The 26,976-nt window shown below is 28.3% G+C and overlaps 1 protein-coding gene across 1 annotated transcript in view; it reads right to left on the bottom strand.

Annotated features, from left to right (window-relative positions):
• The window catches only part of MS3_00007287 (uncharacterized protein), a gene marked incomplete at its 3' end in the record, with an annotated part of 95,064 nt that overhangs the window by 8,954 nt on the left and 59,134 nt on the right, over nt 1-26,976 (bottom strand). The window contains exons 5-6 of the mRNA XM_051215550.1: nt 13,267-13,919; nt 2,448-2,501 (exon numbers count right to left, since the gene is read on the bottom strand). Of these exons, the coding sequence (XP_051073689.1) occupies nt 2,448-2,501; nt 13,267-13,919 (707 nt within the window). The remainder of the gene's footprint in view (nt 1-2,447; nt 2,502-13,266; nt 13,920-26,976) is intronic.

Below are 26,976 nucleotides of genomic sequence, written 5' to 3'. Positions count from 1 at the left end.
AAACTATGTAGCCTATATTTTATTATCGTAGAATTTATTTAAGAATTCAATTGTTGATAAAACATGATATCTTATATTCAGGGTGTTCAATTATTGAAAGTTAGTTCAAGTGGTTAAAAGAAATTGGTCTCGTAGTAAAATTGGATTTTATCATAAACTAATACTATCTAGGAAAACATTGGAAACAAAGAAGCACCATGAAACTGTCTTGTCCTGTAGACTTCATAGCAGTGTACACTCAATATCCGATTAGAAATCTGACCTTTAAACTTCACATCCTGTGTCAAGCTCATTAGATTTAGACTCCTAAGCTACCATTCTGTTGTCTAAACTCTCAATTTTAGCCTTTTTACCGTATTCTACGATGATCAGCAATGACAGTATGTCCAGTCCCATTTCAAATGTGACTAAAGTTTACCGACCACAATGTATCATTAGAACGTTCAGATTTCACTCCAAAGTTCGTTATTGAAATCCATACGAGTAATGCTTATATTAGAACTAAACAGATTGGGTTATTATGTAAAGGATATTACTTGTCAGGTTAGTGGCACATACTTTCTAAGAATTAGTAAACATTTAATCCTGAAAAAAAATAGGGTTTGATAAAACGACATCACTATAAGACTCGTATACACAAACTAAGTAAGTTACACAAATGATCTTTTCATTTTTCTAAATAAAATCATTGATAAAAATTTTTAATATACTTTGAATCTATTCTATTAACTCTTATTTGTAATAAACAAAAAGAAGTATTAATATTACAAACTACTAAGCAAAAAACACTTACCATATTGCTACAAAAGTATGTACACGTGTAAATAAATAAACAATAGGATACTTATTTACCAGATAAATGTGATGAATGAATAATTTCTACAATTAGACTGTAAGTTACAAAAATTAATCACTAGCCATACTGATACTATATATATATATATATATATATATATATATATATATATATATATATATATATATATATATATATATATATATATTCAGTTTATCAATGGATACTAAACATGAATTAACCTGTAATTTGTATATACAAATGTTTATGACATTATTTCATTCTTACAATAGTAACAATGAGAATATTTTGTTTTTTTTTTTTGTTTAAAAAGTAATTGGTTACTGTTGTTAACACAAATATTATGAATAGATGGAATAATTTATAGAATATTATGTATATTGTCTTATTATTAATAAGAAATGTTTAGGTAAGAAAAAAGTTTTTATGAAGAAGCAACTGTTGAAAACAAAACAATTGCTGACCACATTTGACTTGACAACTTGAAATAAAATTTTGTATTATTTCAGGGCGGTTAACAATTGAAAACTTTATACATATATGTCATAGTAGGTGACAAATGTGTAAAAGATTTAAACAAAGAGCTGAAAATGCACTCTGCGTGTGAATGACTTAACTAAGCAAATGTATTTCTTTTTAAAGTTTTTGATTTATCATATATATAAAAGACTTCATGTTATACTGTGGTATGTGCTACTGATGTTGACAAATATAAGTAGTATATATCATTATTCGAAAGTGAAATTCCTGGATGCAGAAGGCTAAGAAGATCAAAGAAAAGAGAACGAGAACAAAGAATGCTTGGTGTATGGACGGAAGGAAATTGAAGTCTTAGTTGATTGGTTGAAATTTTGTAAATGAAGTATTTACTGTATGGTTCTCAGATTTTATTAAACTGTCCTGTAATTCTGTATTCACATACATTTGGTTGTCCCCACTTCTGTGTTCTCGTTCACTATAATACTATAGAATTTTATAGAACTGTTGATAACAATCTTATTGTTATTCATTTTAATTGAAAACATTATTTATTGATCTGTAGTTTATAAAACTGAAACTTATATGAGACAAATTCTAAGTGTTTTGTATTTTTCTACTTAATAATATTTTGACATTTCCCAAACTTAAATACATCATTCTTCCAAACTGAATGTAAAGAACAACCTCTACTATAGAATACTAATGTTGATATAAGATAATTATGACGTGGTAATTGTTGGATTTGAAATAATCATTGTGCGTACAAACGTTTCATAATATAAACATAAATTGTCTACGTCTATTATACATTATGGTATTTTAATAGAAAATAAAGGACTAATACAAACACCTTAATAAAAGAATGAAAATTGTGTAAATAATAAATTCAAATATCATTTAATAAATAGCTTATTGTTCCGTTGTATGATTTAAACTTGGATTAATTTTAATTTGCTTATTTATTCTCTGAAGAAGTGGCTTAGACCAAGTTGCGAAACGTCAGAAAATCTTATTTTTCTACTCATTGGGATATTGCAAAAATATTATTTATTTATAACAATTTACACAATGCTCAATTTATTCGAAATGATCAAATCAAACCTTGGTAATGATACCTATAAAATATCATTTATAAATTTTTTTGACTTACCTTGCTGTAACTGTAATCATAGTTTGTTCATAACGATCCATTCCAGAAAACGATCTGTTTAAGTATCAATTTGGTGTAGTTAAAAATAACATTATTAATAAAATCAGAAATAGTTTATCATTAAGTAACTTTGTTGAAAAATAATCTTACTTAAGTGTATTTCTAAGCCTTTATATTTATTAAGTAGTTAGTGTTGTCAATCATTACCAAGTTTTATACGAATTGTAAATTCTTTTCACTTTAATTTGATCAAACTGAACTAGTCAGTAAGTTAATGACAAACGTTGATGTTTTAATCAAGATAAAATGGAAATGAATACTTGTATTATACCTACTCAATAAATATATTTACTGAAAACGATATTAGCGTGAATAAAAAACTTGAACTATTTGAGACAGTTGGTTTTGGTCGTTTGTTATTTAAATATGTCCAAGCACATTATTGAGCAGCAGTTATATGATGCATACCCACACATCGTCTTAAAAATTCTAAATTTCCTTAAACATTATATTTAAACAAATGAAATACCTACAACTAATGACCTGATTGACATTTAAAACCTGTGAAAATCTTATTTTGCAAAATTAAATCTATGATTTATAATAAGTGAAAAATCAAGTGATAAGAGTGAAGGACTGTTGCAATTTGCTATGTAATAAATAGACTTTAAAATGTTGTTTCGCAACCTTATTCATGATCATTTGTTACATAACACTCGATAACTTTTAAAAATATGCTTAACCATGATCAAAACATCTTTTATAAAAGATTCAACTTTATAATAAAAATTATCAAATCCAAACCATGTGACATTGTGAATTGACTAGAGTTAAAAGTTTAGGCTATCGCATCCCAACTAAATAATTTGAATGTTATGCACTCACGTTTAACTACAATATCTTGTATTCTATCATTAGCGAGGCTGTGAGTTTCAAACTAGAACGAAACAGCTCTTCATTACTTTCTAGTTTTCCCTGGTTCTTCAGAGCGATATAATTTCGTACCAACGATAACTATCACATCAATTAATTCACCAGAATAATATCAAAAATAATAAAATAAACAGAATTACATAATTGGTACTATGGATTTCGGCTACAACTCTTATTGAGATGTAGCATAAACTGTATGTTTTAAAAACTACAAATTTATAGGAACATAACTGATTGGTATGTGGATTCCGCGTATATTATCAATTTATTGATTAAATATCAAAATCTAACTTCTAATCTATGCTATCTGTTTTTGCCTGTCGAAAATTATGCGCAGTTACAATCTTAAATCACTTTTTATCACTAATGACATTGGTTAAACTAATGAATATTATAAAAGTTATCAGCCCTTAATAAGAAAAAATCTTGTATTCATTTCTATATTCTAGTTCTATTAAGACACTGAGCTGGATAAATTAATAATATAATTAAATTGAAGGTATACAAACTAAAATTTTATGTTTGTATCCTAATTTACCCCCCCCCCTCTCTCTCTCCCAATTCACAAATATTCATGTACTACATAAATTTGAGATGAAAGCGTCAAATTTTTTTAAAAAATGCGAAACACTTTTCTAAAATGATAAAATAGAAAAATTTAAAATATTCTAAAAAGTCCAACTGTTAACAACGAATTAAAGAAAAAAAAATTGAAAGTAGAATAAAAACAGATTGAAATATTGAATACAAATAACGGAAGTAAGAAACAAACATATCACATTATATAATATCTATAATGCAATGTGTAAACTGTTAGAAGTTTTCAATAATTTCATTCATTTACTTTATTTCAAGTCAGCAGTTTAGTTCATATCTATAAATTGATTTTCACCAGAAAAAAATCCTTGTTTAATTTGATGATTATTTGATTATTACCTCATAAACAAGTATTATGATAGAAAATGGTTGCCAAGATAAACTACAGTGATTAATTAATGATATTTCTCTACTGTAAATATCTATTTATTTAACCTGCAAACTTTTCAATAATTTTACCCAAGAGATAGTATTGGATTCAAATACCGTTTTTTTTTCCAAGTTTATTCTTATAAATCAAGAAATTATCGATATTCATTTATATTGACAAAACAACATTCTCATTAAATATGATGATGAAAGTTGTCAACAAAACAGTTTCTCAATATTCTATCGAATTTATAGACAAGGTTAAACTTCTTTTTTCTCATTTGCCTTGAAGCATTCATTTTTTGTTCCACTTAGATGAGTAAAACAAAACAAATTTTTTTTAAAATTTTGTTTACATTATAACTACTTATTTGAATTTATTTATGTTAAGAATTGTACTGTGTTTTATTTATTTATGTGTAAAAAAAATTTTTTTTGTTTTTTAAGTAGTTACTCACAAAACAATAATAAATTCGATAGTTAAATGTATGTTGGTGTATTTATTTAAATAATTAACTTCAAGTTGATCTTATTAACTAAATAATGTGTTATAAGTCAACTAATAGTAACTAATTATCCATGAACTAGATCATTTGTGTAAAATAATGCAAGATTACTAAAGAAGTGAATTAAGTAAAGTAGGAAAAAAAACAGCGACAATATGAAGTTCTAGTTCCTTAACCAAGTAAACCGGAAAAAAAAATAACTACTATCTATTTAGAAGTTTTCATAAACCAATTAACGCATTATTATTATTATTGTTGTTATCGTCCTCATTTTATTTGTCGTTGAAGTTGTTTCATTATGAATATACCTTATAGAAATTGTCTTTAGACTCTGAATAAAGAGGATAGAAATGGTGAATAAATCGGTCTGCACTATGTTGAAGGGAATATTTTTTACAATGCTATGTATTATATATGCCTTAATCAATGTTTGCTACATTATTTCTCAAGAACAATGCAAATATACGTGTAGTTTCTTAAATTATTACTTAGAATGTAGTATTTTATTCAGTAGTATTGTGTTATAATGAGTTAAAATGAAATTAATGAAATATTTAAGGCTAACTGACAATGTAAAACATTCGTAAGTTATATAATCAGTTCCTTAAAAATGTTAAGAACCAAGAAAATAGACTACATTGCATGAATTAATGTGTTTTTTTTCAAATTTTCTGTTTGAGGAATGAGAATAACCTATCAGTTTCATTTTAATGTGAGGTAATTTAACAGACGTATTTATGGATAATTTCTATATTAACAGTTTATTTATTGTCAGACAATATCATGAGTTTACTCACAAATGATAACAAACTCCAATCAATCAGCTAGTGTTGTGAGTGCTTATCTAAGTGCCCTGATATCAAAGAGTTATGAATAGTATAAACCCATGAACTTAAGTTTCAGGTTAGTTAGTGTTTCAAGAATGATTTATGTGTAATCCACAGAGAATGATTCAGTGATAACTTAAATGATTTGAGGCAGTTTTTAACCTTAAACCTTAAAAGTGAATGTTAGATGCCCTGTTAAGGTACACATTATTTAGACTTATCCATTTACGTTCATGATGCTGCAAAACATAATTCAATAAGTACAAGTTTGTTCCATGAAATGTTTTTAAATCTAATGATTTAATACCCAAGCAGTTTCGCTTAGAAAAGTAAATCCAGCTGACAAGTCCCAAATAGGATGAAACGCGCGTCATGAATTCCACTCCTAGACATCATCCATCTCTGTTTATAATGCTTGTGACTTGAGGCAATATCGAGACAATTTGCACAGGATGTACATATGCCAATTTCAGTCTTAAATGTCAATGAGACGATTCAAACAATCAGTAAAAAATGAATTAGAGTATGAAATCGTTAAGAAAATTCCCGAAAAGAAAGAATACAATACTTATGTAATCCAAAATTAACTATAAAATTCCTGGATATATTGACAATATACAACACGTAGAATTTGAAAATCTATAAATGTAAACAGTTATTGATACGTTTTTAATGTGTTAATCATCAGCTTACTAATTGTAAACTAAACCACTATTCTCATTGGTTACACTATTCATTCATACCAAATTTTACAGATAGTACATTAATTTTTTTACTTAACATGCTGAATGACATTAAACAGTGTAATTAATTTAGCCCTGTCATTTTAAAAGTAAACACAACGAAAATATCTAAATACATAAGACCACCTACTATTTGCATTAATAATTAAACGATGCTTCTACTTAACCTATGAAACGACTAATAGATTTATGATATGAAAGTTAATACACCCTAAAATTTTAATTTATAACTGAATACAGCATAAATCGTCCTTATATAGAAACACTGTAATTAACATTGATTAAATTTATTTGACATTCATCTTAATTATCATGAATACTAGTACGTTTCCTGCATCAATTATTTATAAAGCTTTACAATGGTTTCACTAAATCGATTAATCAAAATGGTTGTTTTTAGACTTCCATTCTTTCTTATTTTTATATAACTTATCTTCAAGTTATATATATTCACTTAACACTAATAATTCAACTAAGAATCATTCTAGACTGTTGTATGATGAGGTTAGTCAAATTTTCAACTAGAACGCTGTTAGTAATGTGCAAACAACTACATGAACACTTAATGCTTATATTATTTCAAATATTTGAATAGCAAAATATATTTTGAACAAGTTTTCAATACATAAATCCAGTAAACTAAAAGAAAAAAAAGAAAAGTGGAGCAGAACACCTCAATTGAATAACGGTGTGTATTAAGTTATTGATTCGAACAAATTTCAATAGAAACATTGGTCATATGCCTTAACTGGTAGCCTTAAAAGCTCTCATATTATATATATCATTCTCCAAAAATATGTAAATTATTAATCTTCATATGTATGAACACTTGCGAAGAATTTATTTTTGAATTTATGAATATTTAACATTACACCTACTGATATGGTATGTATAAGTACTTATAATCCTTATTTGTATTTTGATTTACGCATGCTATGGGAGAAGAATGATAAAATAAAAGCTCCATTTTCTTATACTATTATTCCATTTTTATTTCGACGGCCTATTCTTAGATTAGAGGTGTGAATAAACTGAGGCAGAAACTTCAGTTAACCATTCAGAGTCGTTTTCTATTCAGTATATATATTGTCTATTAAAAATAAGAAAATAAATGTTCACATATTTTTTATGTGTATCAAAGCTTTATCTTCTCGCTCCTCATATTCATTCTCCATTTTCACCTTTAACTATTTTGTTTCACCTTATACTTGAATCTTTAGTTTACTCTACAAACAAATCCTAAGAGAATAAAAGTCAAATTATCTTCTAGCCTCTATCTTTTATCATATTTTCTGTTTGGCATGTTTGTTTGTTGTTATTTTTACCGTTATTTTCGAGTTTTTGTTGTTGTTATTATTATTATTATTATCATAGTTTAATAATTTTCATCTTATTATTCGATAAATAAACTGATTCTTTATTCATATTGTTTGAATATAAAAAGTTGAGTGATTTTATTTTACTCTCACTTTAGGTTACCAATATTTTTTTTCAACAATGAACATAATGATACAAACTTTCTCCACTTTTTTTTATATTAGATTACAGGTCAAGATTTTGATCATCATAAATGGATTATTAAGTAAAGAAAAGTAACAATTGATCGGTTCAAGTTTGCCATAAATTACTTTGTTTACTTTTGTTATTTTGTCGAATATTTTCACTAAAAAGTGAGAGATAACTTACATTATTTTACTCTAAATATTTTTTTTGAAAACTGAACTTCATATGGAGGAGTTTTGAGTTCAGGGATTTGAATGTTCGAACAACAATTAATTATCATAAACTTCATAAATTTTGATAACGAAAATTTTTTTTTTCTTTGAAAATATTATTATTTTAGAGTCAGGAAATTAAAAAGAAAATATTCCGTTTCTTCACTAATTGACAAAAGGTAAACATTTTAGAGAACAAAGAACATTTAGTAGGTAATTTATGGTAACTTTGGACGTCTAATCAAGAGTCCAACAAAATATTTCTTCTTTTCAGTGACTTATATGAGGATTTCTTTTAGTTAATAGGACTGTCTTCAATTTAATCTATTTAATAGATCAGTTTTTGACATTACATATTATTTCATAAGAGCTTTGTTGCCAATCTTATTAAATCAACCATGAATTAAAATTACAGATTAAACCAATTGTGTGTTTGTTTTCTTTTTATAAATCATCATAAGAAACATAATAACATCTCAGTATCCATTAAACAAGAAAGTTTTACACACCGATTAAAAGATTAATCAAGTTAAGTATGACTAATTCTCTTATCTCATACATAATACTATCAGTAAGGTATAAAGAAGGTAAACATCAATCACATTCAAATCCTTGTGGATGAAAAGAATTAATCATTTTTTTTAACTATAAAATTTAATAAAACAATTTTTTTTCTTTTTCTCAATGAAACTAGTTTTTTTTTATTTATTTTTCTAAAATGAAAATAGGAATGTTTTTTTTATCCGATTATATGAAATGAAGCATATTGTTATTGGTGAAAAAAGTAGTAACTTGTTATGAATCGACAGATTACGCCTTGATACACAGTTTATCACGCATTTAGAGGCAAGTATATCAATAGGAGTTGTCTTGAAGGTATCACTTACATAGTCTTATATATAATGAATGAAAGATTTTCTAAATTTCATATTCTATACAACCATTTTACTGTTTTAAGATAAACATTTTAAAAAATGAACCAATACTTTTTATAAAGAGTAGTATATCTGTTTACTATTTATTTTATAAGCTACCATTATATGGACAACATTTGTACAAAATATATAGTTGCTTTATTCTTGAATATGATATCAAGTAACGTTAATACTGATTAGTTGAACACTTTTAATACCATTTGTTTATTTAACTATTCAGCTACGTTAAATCAATATTATTTGTACATTCACATTATATATATATATATATATATATAAATAACTTCAAAGAATATATAAACAAGCTCTCTGTAAAGAAAACAATAAAGGGACTAAGAACGAATACAAACGTATCTCTTACTCCCAACATACAAAAACGTACAACGTTTTTTGAATTTCGAATGTAAAATATAAACATTTTTATATATAACTTTTGATTAAAACACGTAATTTAAATATACATGTTGGATATTTATTTAATATAAGGTAAACAGTAGAATTATTATTTTTGTATATTGATCAAATGTATTATTGAATTAATTGTTTAGATAAGAAAATTGATAAAAGGCAATGGTAGAAAAAACACGAACAGCTACACAGTCAATCATTTAACAAATATGCGTACCGGTAAAGATCATAATAAAATATAATAACTTGTCCCATTTAGGACTCAGCAGCAGGATGTACTTGCTTCACAGAGTTGTTCATTCCAGGTTTCGAACACAGTAACATCAACTCTGGTATTCAGGTACATCCAGCTGACGAGTCCAAAATAGAAAAAACCACGCGTCCTGGATATCATTGCCAGCCATCACCCATTTTTGCTCATTTTGGTTTGCTTTCAAAAGATTTTGAGCGTAAAATTTATGATTTTCGTTTGTGTCAGCCGCACAAAAATCAGTGTAACAATGTACATAACAACTCAGTCTTACACATAATACATGGATTCAATAATTTCAATATGAATGTCTCAAATTAGGATATATTATAACATGTTTTCAACTATCATAGAGAACATCAACTGTCTATATGATTACAGGTTAATTTTGCTGATGAACACATGTTGAAACGAAAACTTAGTTGAAAGTTTCTACTGATTTTTACTGATAAATTAAAATTAACTTTGATGAAAATGTTTTCATTTCAGTTCAGTAAACTTAAAAAGTCAAACAATTCATCATGTAAATTCTAAAATTACTTGAACTGTTTGCTTAATTTTGTAGATTAAACGTTTGTTTATCATATAAATGATTGATTGCTGAGAAATGATCAATGTCATGTTAATTTAGTCCCCTAAGTCAATTAAATTCTGTCGATTTAATTGTAATGTGAACATCACACTAAGTAACTCGATATCATGAATACTATGGTCAGTTGCTAGGTATTTGAATGTAGTCAATCGGAAATCCTAGACCTACGTTTTGCGTTAGTTAGCGCACGCCAGTAGGAATATTTCCAATCTTGTAGAAATTTATGCTTCATGTGGAGTTTGAGCTAACGTCACTCAGCTTCCTAGTCTACGAATCTAATATTATATTCAGCAAAACCTCCAATATTTGTACGTTATTCATGAAGAAAGATAATCACAATCAATAGGGTGGCAGTTTAGAAAACTATGTATGCAATCTTTTAAAACTGATTCCAATTAATGGACTGATCCTTACCTGTTGTGTTTTCGGAGCACCTACTGGTTTTAAATTTGTATTACTTATCTAATGTGTTATTTATTTAGTAGTTTTTGTTATTAATATCCCCTTAGATGTTGTTACGTCATAGTTATTGCTGAAGTAAAACAGACAAAGTAAATTTTTATTTCGTCAATAACTAATTAAGTTATAAATTTTTTAATAATATATGCACAATTGAACACCTCAAGGAATGAAATCTTTAACATCTGTTTACTAAAGAATGACAAATCCAGGTTCTCAGAGTAGAAGATATGCATATAATACACAAAAAATGTGGTTCATTGAAGAGTTTCCTTATCGGTGAATGTATTCACAAGACTGTACACAAAGAATTACTAACGTTTTCCTAAAACGACAACTAATTATGATTGTAATTAACAATAATTTTTCTGAGTATATTAGCTAAAGTACAAAAAAGTGTTATTCCTACAAAGATCCTAAATATTCATGGTGAATTTCATAGAAGATTAAAAAATGATAATTGTATAAAAAGGTTTGCCTAGCAATATCACAAAAAATATTGAAATGAATAAAATGCAATAAAAAAAATCATAGAGACTGGAATAAGTCGGTGAAAGGCAAAAGGTTAATAAACAAAAATGCTGTCTTAATGGTTTTAAAAAAAAAAAGAAGTTACGGTCATAGAAAAAAACTGAATGTTTTAACTCTGTATACATGGTTTTGGATTCTCTAAATATATCAATACTGGTTTAGAAATGCTAAAGAAATGAGAATTTACTATTTTTAAAGGATTTCTCTTTTTCTTGCAAAGAAATTTAAATTTTAGCCTTCTTTTGGTCGAATAGTCTGTGTTAACAAAGTGCACGGTTATAAGACTTTTCAAGCAAACTGGATAATGTTTTTTAATCCTCTTGGATAGACTGAACATAGAACCAATTGTACACCACTTTAGAAGCTTAAGTAATTTATGATTAGGATGTGGTTTGTGGAGATTGAAGTATTTCAGTATTTGAATTCACGAATCGACGTAAGCTTGACTGTCATTGAAAACCTGGAAACACTGGATGGCTGTTTCGTCCTGGTATGGGACTCCTCGGCACTGTGCTTTCACGATCCCGCACGCGGGATTTGAACAAATAACCCTAGGCCTTGCGGGTGAACGATTGAACCCTAGATCACTGAGCTAGCATCCAAGAGTGTTAAAGTCTAACTTCCATCGATCCCGTGTGCGGAATGAGTTTTGTGTACAAATGATCTTGTCTTTACATTAACTTCCATATCAAAAATAATTTTTATTAGACTTTCTGACAATTAATGTAAATTTTATAGTTACATAACAGCTATTGAGGATGTAGTGAATACATATTTGTTATTCGCAGATAATAAATGTATCCTTCGTGAGACCTGTGATATACTACTTGTTTTAGACACCACTGGTTAATATATATTTATATCAGTCAAACGTTTGTGAGCTTTTAATGTCATTGGTAAGCTGTAAGAGTGAGTTATGTGTGAAGGTATATGGTCAATTGCACTTTATGGTACTGATTTGTTCCTCACCTTTTTGTAAGTCGGTTGTAACTGTGTCGAAATAAAACCGGTCATTCATATGTTGTGCTTTCAGCTTTCCTCAATGAAATATCCATATGATATTGATTACACGAAACCCAAACGATATCGCACTTATTACAGGTGGAAATCATCGATATTTGAGAATATTAGGTCGTTTTCTAAGATCGGTACCTGATAGTAATTATGAACCTCAACAAACGGATTCCAACTGATCGAAAATTCGGATGCTGAAGTCGTAAAATAAAATCTCCTAAGAAGAATAGTTACCGAAAATGGATATCCACCAAAATTTGTTTAAAAGAATCTAAAGATCTAATCTTCAAAAGAATTACTAATATCAATAAAGCCTTCATCGTATATTTATAAAAGTCAGAGCTGTGTATACGAAAGCAACACATCCAGTCTCCCATGTTACTATGGGATTAGCCTCTAGCTTTCGAAAGCCACAACCACAACCCTCACCTTCAATACCATTTTACTGACTTATTTAATTTAGCAAGGGTTATGTGTGTTATCCAGCATAGCTGTATTGAAAGAAATTGCTAATAAGTTCAACAAGTAATGTCTGAAAAAAAAAGATTTTATCAGTTGAAAAAACTTTTCACTGTGGTCCCCCCCCATCAAGATGGTTTGCCAATAATCAAACTATCTTCAGATTGTACGAATCTTCAACATCAATCCATCTAAACATCGTTTTTTATTATCATTATCTATTTAAATCATGTTATGTAGGGCGGTTAAATTACTGAATGCTAACATAAAACATAATTTTGCTTTTGCAGTGAATATTACCAGATTTATTTGTAACATCCATTTTGTCTGAAGTATGTACAGGATCTAAGCTTTGAGGACATTTTGCAGTATTAAAAAGCATTTCATACATATGTGACGAGAATATATAATTTTTGAGGAAACATTACATAGTGAATGAGTTTGATTATCAGAGCGATTAAAATAAGAAAAAATGACTTACTCATTTTCTGTTTGAGGATGGATTACAGGATTGTTACTATTTAATGCAGAATTCTGAGGAATTTTCCAAGAGGTAATTTTTCTAAGCAATCTTTTGGTTGTATGTATTTGAAATCCTTCCAACATCCAACGTCTGACAGTCGGTCCACGCCAATCTCTCCACGGCCAATATGTATCAAGTGAGATAGGACCGTATATACTTGGTGCAATCGGAATGCGATAATTTTTTTCTATAGAAGATGGCAAGGCTAATACTAGTTGATCATTCCAGCCAGTACGCATCCCAAATCCTCCAGAAACTTTGGTAAGCATACTAAGCTTTAGATCACGTAAAAACCCATCATTAAAAGGTGGGTTAATATTTTCGACTTCTGGTGGAGCTTGTCTCATAGAAATTGAACAAGCTGGACTTGATGAAATGATAACATCTACTAGGGTATCACTTAGTCCACGTGATGTAGATGGTCTACAAAATACAGAACGTGTTAGGTCAACAAGTCGGCCGACTGAATGCGTACTTAGCGAAAACTCATAGGATCTATCATTATCCAAAGGACCTGAATGCTGTTCGGGTATCAGCCCAATAATACATAATTTGCGTGGTTCAGGAGTTGATATAGCAGGAAACCATGGAGGTTCAATAATATCTCGTGGCTGAAAAGAAATGGATAATATATGGAAATTACTCATTTGTTAACAGAAAAACACTATTTTAGTTGAAAAAAAGCAACTACAACAAACAATACGTTTGACAGTCAACACTGTTTACGTACGTGTATATTAGCGCTCACATAAACTGAAATCTGGAAGATAAAAGCGTATAAGTTTTACAACACTCAAAATATTACCGAAGTAAATTATTTTCTAACCGATATACAAAATATCTAAACAAAACATGTACATTACCACCCATAGAAATAATTCAGAACCTTATGATGTCTGCTTTAATTGTTAGACAATGTAAATTTGACTCGAACTATTAAAACTCGTGCATAATAATCAATAACGAAAGCCATTAGTTTGCAAAGGAGAATTAATTAACTTAATATGATACAGGAAGTAGGGATTAACTGTTTTGTGTTTACAGTATGAGAAACGTAGGTCAACTTATTTTAAATTGTTGAACCAATCTATTTTAAGATAGAATTTCCAAAGTTATTCTACAATTTCAAAATCCAATGTAAAATATCAGGGGACCTATGAGTAAAGCATACTTACTGAGAATATTTGAAATGCTTTAAAATAACAATAAACGGTTTGTGGTAGCATCATAGAGTTCATATAATCTTGTACAAATGTAAAAATATGCAAAATAATCATTCTCTGTGAAACCAAGTGGGTTTGAAACGCAGATCAAAAAGTAGTTATGAAATACCATTTGAACTAATTTCAGTTAAATCGCTCATATATCGTTGGAGAAATAAGAGAGCTTGGTGTATCATTGATCATAAACCATTCAAATAAGTAATATGTCATACAACTTTTCACCTTTTTCAACTAATTGTCGTCATATAATTGATAATATTCGTCACTGAAATAATTTTGTGTATAATATTACAAATATTTACATTTCATCGACAAATTTAATATTGTCATTTACTAAGAACAATTGGTCCGGAAATCTGATTTTAATAATAAGATATGATGATTCACTAAGTTAAAAATAAATTAAGTATACAATAACTTAAGTTGACATTCATACTTGATGATAAATGTGCCAGTTTCAAGTTATATATCGTGTCAGACAAACCTCTAACTAATTATATTAAGCTAATTGACTGATGTTTTATTCTGTATAAAAATAATATTAATGCGTCTAATAATCGTTTGTAAAGGGAGTATAACAAAATATAAATATGTCCTATGAAAACATTTTCGTAGATGAACAATTCACTTAATCGTCCTAATTTCATATATTTATATGCAACAATGAGATTTCTTCCCAAATCATAGGATTTAATTAAACAATAGTTTTATTTGATCAATCCATAGTTTTGACAACTGATTGCAAAAAACAGGTATTTTATTTTGTTCTGAGACCTTAGGTGGATATGTCTACAGTCTTTCGATTACAAGTCTTTCCTAAATCAAAATACCAAAATGTTTGATAACCAACATTTCTGCATTTGTTTTGGTAGAGTAAATAAAATATTTCATTTTCCATATTATTTTCAAACTCATTTACTCTGTTTATCCAAGGTTTCCTAAGACAAATATTAGATATTGTGTAAACTGAAATATAGTTCAGTTAAATTTGTTTAAACTGCATTAAAATAAACACGATTTCAAATATAAGTGTTATGGATCAATTCAGAACTTTTACATAGACAATGGAGAAGTAACTTCCGAAGCATGAAGTGAATATGACAAGTATTAACACATAGTCCAGGAAAAACAAATATATTTCTCGATATCAATGACAAATACATAGCCGCCATAATCCATACATGCTTTATATATTCCAACCACAGAGGTGGAGTATGTGAAAAGATTATTAGATCTATACGCCGTTTGTTGTTATTGATCAACAGAGAAAAGACTGTGACTGACGAGATCTTAGTCACTTATTTCGTCGAAGTTGAAAGGATATTAAACGATCGACCATTAACCTCAGCTGTCCTAGACGCTAACGAAAAACTAGCTTTGTGCCCAAATAGTTTGCTGTTTTGGAGAGAATGTGGAGGAATAGTCGAAGAAGGTAACATGAGAAATAGGTATGACAAACGTTGGAAACAGGTCAACTATTTAGCTGATGTGTTTTGGAAAAGGTGGTAAGAGAATATTTACCGTCCCAATAAACACATCAAAAATGGTCAGTCGGACATCGCAATTACCAGAAAAAGGATGTAGTTATTGTGGTTTCGGAAGTTATATGTTATATGTTTACTGGCGAAAAAGACCGTTAAAACACAAAAAAATGAAAACAATAGCTGTATTGTATTAGATGGTGTAGATAGATTTTTTCGAAAATCCGGTAATGTTCTAATCACCGCTCTCAGTAAGTTTAATCATTTATTCCGATCATTTATTCCTATTCCAGTGGATTATTTTTCTTATCTTTTATAAAGTAGTAATTTAGCGTGATCTATTTTTTAGTACCGTAAATTATGTTGGTTATCAGGAAATCCTTTATTTATTAAACTAAAAATATGAGGTTAACAAACTACATAAAGTTTAGTGTTCAAATTAAATCAAATCAAACATGAAATTAGTTTAATAATATTATGATAATGTATCCATAAAACAGAAGTATTAGTAATAAATATTCTAGACACTGATTGAATATTTGACAATCTACTTCATGTGCTTTTGTCCTGTTTTCACTTCCTTCATTATGCAATATACCACTACCAGGTAGAAATCAAGTGTTTGTGGTCAAATACGTTCTCTATAAATATACTTAACACACTTCTGTTGGAACATCAAGAAATATGCACGGAAGTAAGTTATTAGTGAGCTTTTTATTTGTAAGTTAAGAAGCTACTATACTCAATATCCGTTGTAGGTGTGTTACATGATATTTGCATTAAAGCATTGAGAGAGCTATATTAAACTATATTAATTTACTAAAGAAACCATCTCATCTAAAGAAAAACTATTAACTCCAAAGTTTACCAACAAGCATCTTAACTTCGGAATAATATGTTACTTTTTGTGCAGAAATATACGGCATTCTTAAGTTTCAAAGCGCTGTTTACCGCCTACTGAAGTAATAACAGGCATTAATATACTGTTTAATCACATGGCGCCAGGGATAAACGAAATTGTTAGTGAGTAATTTAAAGATTAGCCGCACTTTTTCCTCCCTTATCTGATAGATGATATACTTACAGATCATTGAGCATTACATTTTTTTTACAGAATAAATAAGCCCGCATCTTAATTAGATGCTTATTTGTAAGTAAATTAAATTTTAACGGACGTATATCAATCACATTATTTATATGAGCTGGAAATAAGAGACATATGGTCCCATAAATTGTTCAGTGCAGTAGTTCTGTGATAAATATTTTAGAAAAAATTTATGATATTTAGCATTGGATTTGTTGCAAATATTTAATGAAGGTTTGGATTGTCAGTGAGATATTTATTTAACGAAATTATAAAAATGGTTCGATTGTACACTGAATCAACCTTTAAGTGTACTTTTTTTTAGCAAAAAGGGGTTCCGCTCCTGTAATCATTTCTAAGATAATCTTGAATTTTAACCCGAAATTGATCATTGTTACCTCAACCTTGCCTTAGCTGAAACGGTTTTATTTGAATAGAGTATTTACTTTTATATGCCAACTACAGATCTATAATTTGTAGAATAATTCAATGTTGATATATTTCAGTTTCTCATGAAACAGAAGGAAAGCTAAGCTCTAGCATCTCAATAGATTATTCAAGAATAATGTTTGTGTGTTAAAATTTCATATTTGAGACTTTGCAAACCTTAAGTTTCTTAGTGATGAAATCATTACAGGGTTTACAAATGGAATTAGAATATATTTTTTTCTATGTAGGAACTGTATAGTTTAAATAAAATAACTTATTACTTAACAGTCTTTAAATAAAATGATGAAAACTTCAAAACACTAAATTTGGTTAAACAATATACATCCTTTACATACAATTTGTTTATGCTACTTATATTGTAGGCTATTGATGATTCCATTAGATAGCAGTATTAAGTTGACAAATAGTCAAAATTAACTTTGCCTTTTTTCTTTTCATTCATCAATATTCACAATTACTGGATAACTTTCACTAGTACTACAAGATGGTAGTGGATACAAATCATATAACATATGGATGATATGTTGAAAATGATCCTTCAAAATAGTTGAAGCGAGGAATGTAATCTGACTTAGTCTTGACAGCAGTAGAATTCATAAACCGTTATCTGATCATTATATATATCGTAAGATAATATTACATTACTTGATAATCAAATATGACTAACTTCACAAAGTCTAATCCAATCAATAATTAGCGACACTATTCTAATCCTTTGATTAAGATTATTAACCTCTCCTGGGATAAATTGGTTCTCCTTTGTTTATACTGATTATTCATGGATAATATTAAATAATTGTTAGATCCTTAGGCAAGTATACCAAAAGTTTTTATTTGCTCCCCACTGAGACACAACGGTTGTGGATTCATACAAATATAATGACAAAACATATTTTTATGTTAGTATAAACATGACCGTTCATATCCCATAAAATTAAATGCAAAATGTCACGACACTTGATTTCACTAAATTACGATCCAAAAAGTCACGATTGAAGTGACAAATATGTAAAGATATCACAGCAGGTGAATTTAGTTTGACTAAACAATCAATAATGACTAATAATCAAATTGAAATAAAGAATCTGGACAAAAAGAGAAGTTCAAATTCACTACACAAATCTAAGACACATGTTTAGCCAATAAACTATGCAAATAATCTGATAGCATATCTAAATGATGTACCTGAACTTAACACTGAATCCCAAACATTAAATTAAAACTAAACAAAATGTAACCTCAGGTTCTGACAGCAATCGCAAACTGACATTAGTCAATAAACCAATGAATACTAAGGACCAATGTACAGCTGTTTCAATGTAGTTTAAGACTTTTCATCAGTACGTATCAATGACTCCACACGAGATGAAATTTGAAAACTTTAAGACTTTTAGTAAGTCCGTCACTTCTCGACTGAAACTAACGGTTTCATATTCTCAACGTCAATTTGATACAACGAAGCATGATCGTAATCCAATGTTTACAGTTAGTTAGTATCTCATCCCAAACAGATTCGAAGCACACAATACGGGAACTCACAGTAACTTCCAAGTTAAGCTCAAAGTTGATTATTATTACTAATTATCGTGTGAGTAGGTCAAGGCAAGAAATAAACGAATAAAATAGTTCCTGACTGGGAAATTTATTCAGGAAAATGATTGAGATTGATGATTACAATTGCAAATGATTGCAATTCAGGTTGATTTTTCTGAAATTATTCGGATCGATCAAAATTGAAACTAACCGTACATAAAGTTTACTGAGAATTAGACAGCTAGACAACTTCGACATGAAAATCAGATTCAATAACGACGAATAAAATAAAAAGTCTTCTAAGTATTCACACTCTGTCCCAGATTTTTAACTTGAGAGTTGTCAATGAATATCTTAATAAGTTTACCAAAGCAGCACAACCTAAAATCGTGCTCAATTTTATTAATCAACAGTATTTTAAAAGTATGCTACTATTTTACTACTTCTCAGAAGTATGAAAATCACTACTGAAATCCAAGTAAATATTACTGATAAAAAATTATACAGAACGTAAGGCTTCCCTAAAAATCCATCGCGTAGTTCCTGTCCATAATATAATTTAAAAAACCAATTGCTTTTACCGGTGCTTTAGAAGATATCAATCAATAAAGAAAAATACATTCAAACCAATTTCATTAAGAATAATTACTCAAGTGGAGTATACAAATAGAAACGATATGAGAAAAAAAGACAGTGTCTACTATAACCATATATATATAATCACATAAACATTTAAACAATTACATAAAACTATTTGAAAAACATTTTTTTCGAAAAATTAACGTCTCATTATGTATGATGCATCATTATTTCAGTCGAGACAATCAATGAGTTGCTTTTCACAAAAATTATAGATATTATTTTTCATTCATAAAAATTTAAATGTTACCAAGTAATGATTTGATCATTTATTCCTTAAATTATAAATGGTGAGAAATGGCTAGTTCAATAATTAGAACAGAAGAAATGAACAATATTTCATCTTATATTCATTGCTTATGGAAGCTGTTTGAAAGAGAATTTTATCATATAAGCAAGTACATCCAGCTGACGAGTCACAAATGAGACAAAACGCGAATCATAGATTCCAATCCTAGCTATCATCCATCTCTGCTTATAATGCTTTTGAAATAAGACACTATCGAAACAATCTTCACAGGATTTACATGTGCTAATAAGAGATTAATCAATTTCAGTCATAAACGTCAATGGTAATATTCAACACAACCAATACAAAAATGAATTAGTTTTATCAAATGTTATTTAAGTGATGAAATAAAATCGTATTGCTCAACAGTTAGTTTTACATTTACAATGTGATTATGTCTTTCCATTAATTAGATTTTATTATTAAGTCAAAAATATTAATTCGGATAAGATGATTCATGGCAGTTGCAAATTCATCATGAATTTACTCAAATTTAACATGTGAAAATAACGTAATATGATATATGAAATAATTGATTATAATCAGAGAGGGGTTTAGTGGATATTATAGCAATTTAAGAGTTAAATTCATAAGTGAATTAAAGCTAGACCATCATGGAAAACCTCGAAACGCTGGATGGCCGTTCCGTTTTAGCATGGGACTCCTCAGCAGTGTGCATCTGCGATTCCTCCCGCGCGATTCCAGTGCTTCCAGGTTGTCTATGGTGGTCTATTTTTAATTGACTCATGAACTCAACTATTAAAAAATAATTATCAAAATAATGAAGATCATAGTTCACTTGATATTTTTACTTATAGATAAACATAAATCGTTTTTCTCGAAGTGAACAGGGGCTAAATCCAATTATAATTTTATTTCCATAATAGAATTTTGATTAGCTTACTTTGTGAGTGTAGCATACTAATTAGAAATGATCCCTCATGTTTTAAATAACTTTTCCCAAGATTCTTCAATCGGTTATGTTTGCATTCATAATAACATTCGATAGTCTTATTAATTTACTTTTAATCACTAACCTTAATCACTTGAAACAACAAAGAACATGTGGAAATATTCATAATTAAAAAAGTATTAACAATGTGAACAAATTCAAATGAGAAATATTTGAATACTAGAAGAGTCAAAAGAACGAGAATGATTCTGTCTTTCGTGATATGAACAGATTACATATATAGATATCAAACAGCTCATAAAATGATAAAGGATAATTTAAACTTATTTTGATTGAAAGACTCATTAATATCAAAGGTCATTCATTTATATTCATGATATATTAGTCGTGAATGAATTGATTCAATAATTTTTACTAACTGAATTCGTAAAATATTATTTGATAAATGATGGGAATTGTTTTTTCATTTTACACTAATACTGATATAAATTTTTTTTAGAATGAAGTCAAATCAATATTTATTTCACGATGAAACTGTTTCCTATATTATATTTTAACTATTTGTGATAGGCAACACTTGAAACTAATTAACATTTGGATATAACTTATATTACATTGATGGGTAATCTTGAATTACGACACAAAAATAACTGTCTGGTATTTAGTGGTTCGCAGTACATCTTTAAATGTCATTCCGTGACTACTGACGAAAATACTCCATTTCAAAATGTAGCAACATTCTTATTAGTTATTCGACCGACTTGATAATTATGATCAATATATTAGATCTCTGAAACAGTTTGGAATCAATTTATCTATTATGTTTCTTCTGTTACTAATTTCACTAACATCTACTTCATGAGTCGATTTTTATGACGTCCATGTCAAACAAATTAACGTATACTGGTATATATATATAATACAAGTAATACATTTATTTTTGTTTGTGTAGGCGTTATCAAGAAGGACACTCAAAGATTCGTAGTTGAACCATTCAGCTTAAAGAACAAAATAGATTTTAAAGTATCCACTTGAGATATATATCCTGTCCATCACATCACTAAAACTGATAGTTTACACATAATACTCAGTGTGTAAGCTGCTGATTGAATTACGATGGATGAGAAAAAAATGTTTATTTGTCATCTTGAATAAAATACATCCCTACTCCTCAAAATATAGATGTCTTTCAAACATAAAACACTAATAAAAAGTACTTCATGGATTAAATCCTTCAAAGATGAATTTCCAAACTTATTTGAAATGTATCCACTGTCAACCGACGTATATATATATATATATATATATATATATATATATATATATATATCGTTGAATTTCGTCTGTCATAAGATTTGAGAACATTTGAGATTACAATTATTAGATTAGACTTTATCCGACACTTTGAAGTAAAAAAGAATACTTTAGAAAGACTTTTAACCAAAACCGAAAGTACTGTGAAAGTTAGAGAATATCACATTGAAATCACTTTACCATTCACCAGGTTCCAATGAAAAAAATGATTTGTTTATTCCTACCTTTTCCTCACACCTATCTAAAAAATTTTGATCTGTACATTTATGATTTATTAAAAAGAAAATAAACTGATTGAATGTTTAAAAGAACGATCGAAAAAAAACCGTTTTAAAATAAATAAACAGAATAGAGGGAATAGTTTATGCTATAGTTTATTTGTCATCATAAATAGATAATAATTTCCCTTCAAAAATGTCTTTATCATCATTCATTTCTTTACATTGTAAGTACTTCACTATGACAGCTGATATTTAATCAAATGAATTATACATATTAGATAATTGTAATATTGTAGTACAATTTCATGAATGAATAAAATTTTATGATAAATGAAATAATAATAAAAAAAGGAATAAGAAGGGGAACAATGTTAATTGTTCATAGAATAAACAATTTTTTCTCAACCTAAAAGTGCACTCAACATGTAAACAAAACAATTTTGCCTATCAATAAATTACACCAGAAAGAAACAACAACAAAAAAAGGAAACAGATAAGTCACATTCATTATAGATAAGAGTAGAATAAAGATAATTATTTGTCTGATTAGTTGTGTTGAATGAATGATCAGTGGATTAAATAAATACTCTGTGTTTTTTTTCTTTTTTTGGAATAGAAGATAATAAATGTAACTAAACAAAATATATTTTTCGTATGGAGACCAATTTGATTTAAATAATAATTTTATCAGTTATGTAATAAAAGTTTAAATAGTTACAAAAATTTTTTGTTTATATTGTATAGAAATTCACATTAGAATTACTTGTTTTATCAAAGAGAATAAATCTAGTGTATATGTATACACTTTCATGAAGTATAAAACTTTAAAATTAGCTCTTCAAAAGTTTTATCTTCGATAAGATGATATAATAACCTATTATACAATGAAAATCATCCATAGTAAGGTTTCACAAAGATTTGTGTTCTTATATAACCATTTTTTGCCAGGATAATACTTCTACACATACTAATTTTTGAAAAGCTGGAATAAATATTTATGAATTATTAAGTCGTTGAAATAAATATTACTAAAGAATGACTAATTATTTGAAAATTAAAGGTGAATTAACTTAATGTCGTACGATTCATGAAAGCTAAGCAAAATACTAATTAAACTTATTATATCAATAAGAACATAAAACAAATAAAATCTATAGTGATCGAAAAATAACTTTTCAAATTTGTGAATGGAAATTTCAGGAATTGTAGTGAGAATCTGTAATTAATGAAGTTCAATCATTTTTGGTATAGGGAAGTTCCCCAATGATGATAATGGAAGATGGCCGCTCAGTAGCATGAATAGATTGTAGTTTTGTGTACCAATGGATCCCAGCTAAGCAGTTTAAAGGTTAAGTATTCACATGCGAGACCAATGGTGCTGTGTTCGTACCAAACTTCAGGGTTGTCGATGCGTGCTCTTGACAAGCTCCAAACCAGGATAAAATGGTCACTCAGTGGTTATAGGTCTTCAGTGGTTATCTAACCTAGATTGGCTCATGATCTGAACAAGATAATGCTGAAACTGATGAATTTGCTGATTGAAATGTCAAGATCAGTCTTTATACTGCTGTGATAAATTTTAATCTATGAAGCAGCTTGTGATTAGATGAATATTTACACAAAATCACATTTTTACTTTCCATAACATAATTTCAAATTATACAAAGTTTTTGAGGCAAAAATGCTATTATTTTCGAATACCGATGAATAAATTTCGACAGAAATAAAAAACACTGCCCTTGAATTTTCTTCAGTCTACTTTTGAATAGCTAAAACAAAAAACGCAACATTATCTTGCTAATAGCGTAAACACTAACTAGTTTGCAGTCTGCATCTAACAACACGGATCTAACCAATAGCCAATAACTCTGTACACAGAAACAATGTGCACCTAATGCACCTTCCTCGTTTTCTGTCAAAAGAAAGAGATAGAAAGAATTGTTCAAATAATAGCTAGTCTTGGTTGGCAGTATTTAGTGTATCATGCAGTTTACAAAACCCTGTGAATTACTGATTAGGTTCATATAGTTTAATGTTATATAAAACAATTCTTAAACTTAAGAACTTTTAAAACTGTTGAAAGTAATCACTGAATAACAATATAAATCCGAACAATAATATAGGTAAGAATCACTCTATTTGTTTTAAAGAAAATTATTTCTCCCGATGAAAACAAAGTATTACAATGAAATAAAACAAAAATTATTTCATGTTTTATTATTAACAATCAGATCTGAATGGAATAGATCTGAATAAAATAAGAAAAAAATATATACCACAAAAAGAAATTAATGCATGTATCCGTAACGTTTTCATTTCTGTGTCTATGTGCAGTCTTCCGTTCGAGAATAGTGGTATATATAAAAGAAATAACATAAACTACGAAAATCTTATTTCAAGAAAGGAAGTAGTATCATGAACTAATACTATATATATAACATTAACTACTAATCTTACAGCATTTTATAAAAATATACGAAGTTATTCACTATAAAACGGATATATAAACAGACGGTACATTCTAGTTGAATGAACACAATGAATATAAACGCGTAATTGTAGAATTAAGGTTTAATGATGAGATTAATGGGGGAAGAATAAAATGAGAAAGTCGGTATATTTATGTATATGAGTGTATTTGTTTATCACAAATCTTGTCGTATTTATTAAATTAATTCAACTGTAAATACTTATATTAGTTTTTGAAAAAAAGGAGTGATTGTTTCTTTTATTTGTAATTTAATTTTGATTAATTGCTATGATTGACTTAATAAACAATTGGATGATAAATTTTAAAAGAAACCAAACTATAAATTGACTGTGAAAGATTTTTTTTTTGGTGATTTGATGGATGAGAGGATTTTTAGACTTGTTTTAAAATGAATTTATATATTAACTTCTATGAAGCTCTAAATGTCTAATGTATATGGATGATTTGTACTTTGGGAAAACGATTAATGTAACTCAACTTTGTTTAATATGTTTTATCTGAGTAATAGTTCTGTTTCAGATAAAATGAAGTAATAGTCTGAAAATTAAACGCCCTAACAAAAAATCATATTCATTTTGTAATATGAATAGGCTATTCCTGATTCATCAAAATAATCAAGATGTCACATCCCATATTATGATAGTCTATACACAAAGAAAATGAAGAGGATATAGACAAGAAAAGGAAATAAAAACATAATATTTCAAGTTAACTATTTTTCTTCGACATTGAAATTGTTAGCCTTAGGGTATAATATATTACAATAAAAGACATTCCTTTTTTAATTTCATGTTTAAAACAGACAGAAAAATCAGTTAAAATAACAAAAATTGGTTAACTTAAGCTTTATTTTGAAAGACAGACTTTAAACAAGTACAAATAGTAAACAGAAATTTTACAAAAACAGGAATATCAATATAATCCACATAGAAGCACAGAATGTGTTTTGTGACTTACATCCAAAAAAGCATGATACAGTGAGGTTTAACTGTTATGATTTTACGAACCAAATGAGTTAGAAGGTCATAGCTGCTCAACGTACAGAACTATGGTAAATTTTCATTTTTTTTCTTAGGTTTTAATATTTCCTTCGTTTATTTGGGATTGAAATGAATATTTTCGACGAGTTAATCACATTATTAGCGGTTCGGACGAATATTTACTGAAAATTCCGTAAATTGGATTTAAATAAGATTAGTTCATTTGATGTAGTGTTTGAAAACTACTGATGGCTTCCTATTTTATAAATATATTTTCCTTATACTTAATACACTAGTAATTTGAACCTCCTTGTATCAGGGCGCACGTATATCAGTGCACAGATTAAGGTGCTCTCAGCAGAAATGTAAAAACGGTTTTGAGGTTATGTAAAAATGTGAAACCAATCTACACTTAATTGGTTTTTTCCAGGAACGTTTAAGGACTAAAGTAAAACGGTCCTTAATCTGTTCCTGGTCCCAAGTTCTGAGTTTCATTTAAATAAACATAATTCGTGAAATGGTGGTGTTAGCTGTCAGTCTTATGGTAAAATGTGTGATTTAGTTTGAAAACCACATGACCTACTTTTCAGCAGAAGCCGTAATCTTGCCTCATTTAAGGGTGACCTGAATAATTACGCTTCAAAGTATTCCTAATACACTTGTTGCACACACGAATAGAAAGAGTAAAGTGCTAGACAAAGGTGAGAGGTCAAAGGTGAATGCAGTGTGTTATGAAATCAACACGAACATCAAGTTTTTTAGGGTCAATTATAGTTCGTGATATGAAATTCAAACCATTCAAGTAACCATTTAATGGACTAGAGAAAAAAATCTTTCAGAAAATGAAAATTTGAGTGTCAGGGTGTGGTCATGTGTAACATTTCCCATAGGTCACTATTTCAAAGAAAAGAAGTTTTACTCATCTATAATAATAACAATCATGATAACAGATATTGTAACTGAAATCATAATTATTCATTTTGTGAATTAGTTTTAAAAACATTCTCTTAAATAACTGACTGAATGTTTAAAGGTGATACCAGTTATGTA

Source organism: Schistosoma haematobium, chromosome 1 (genome assembly GCF_000699445.3).
Source record: "Schistosoma haematobium chromosome 1, whole genome shotgun sequence".
Classification (NCBI taxonomy): Eukaryota; Metazoa; Platyhelminthes; class Trematoda; order Strigeidida; family Schistosomatidae; genus Schistosoma; species Schistosoma haematobium.
This window is presented reverse-complemented; position numbering and strand designations above follow the sequence as displayed.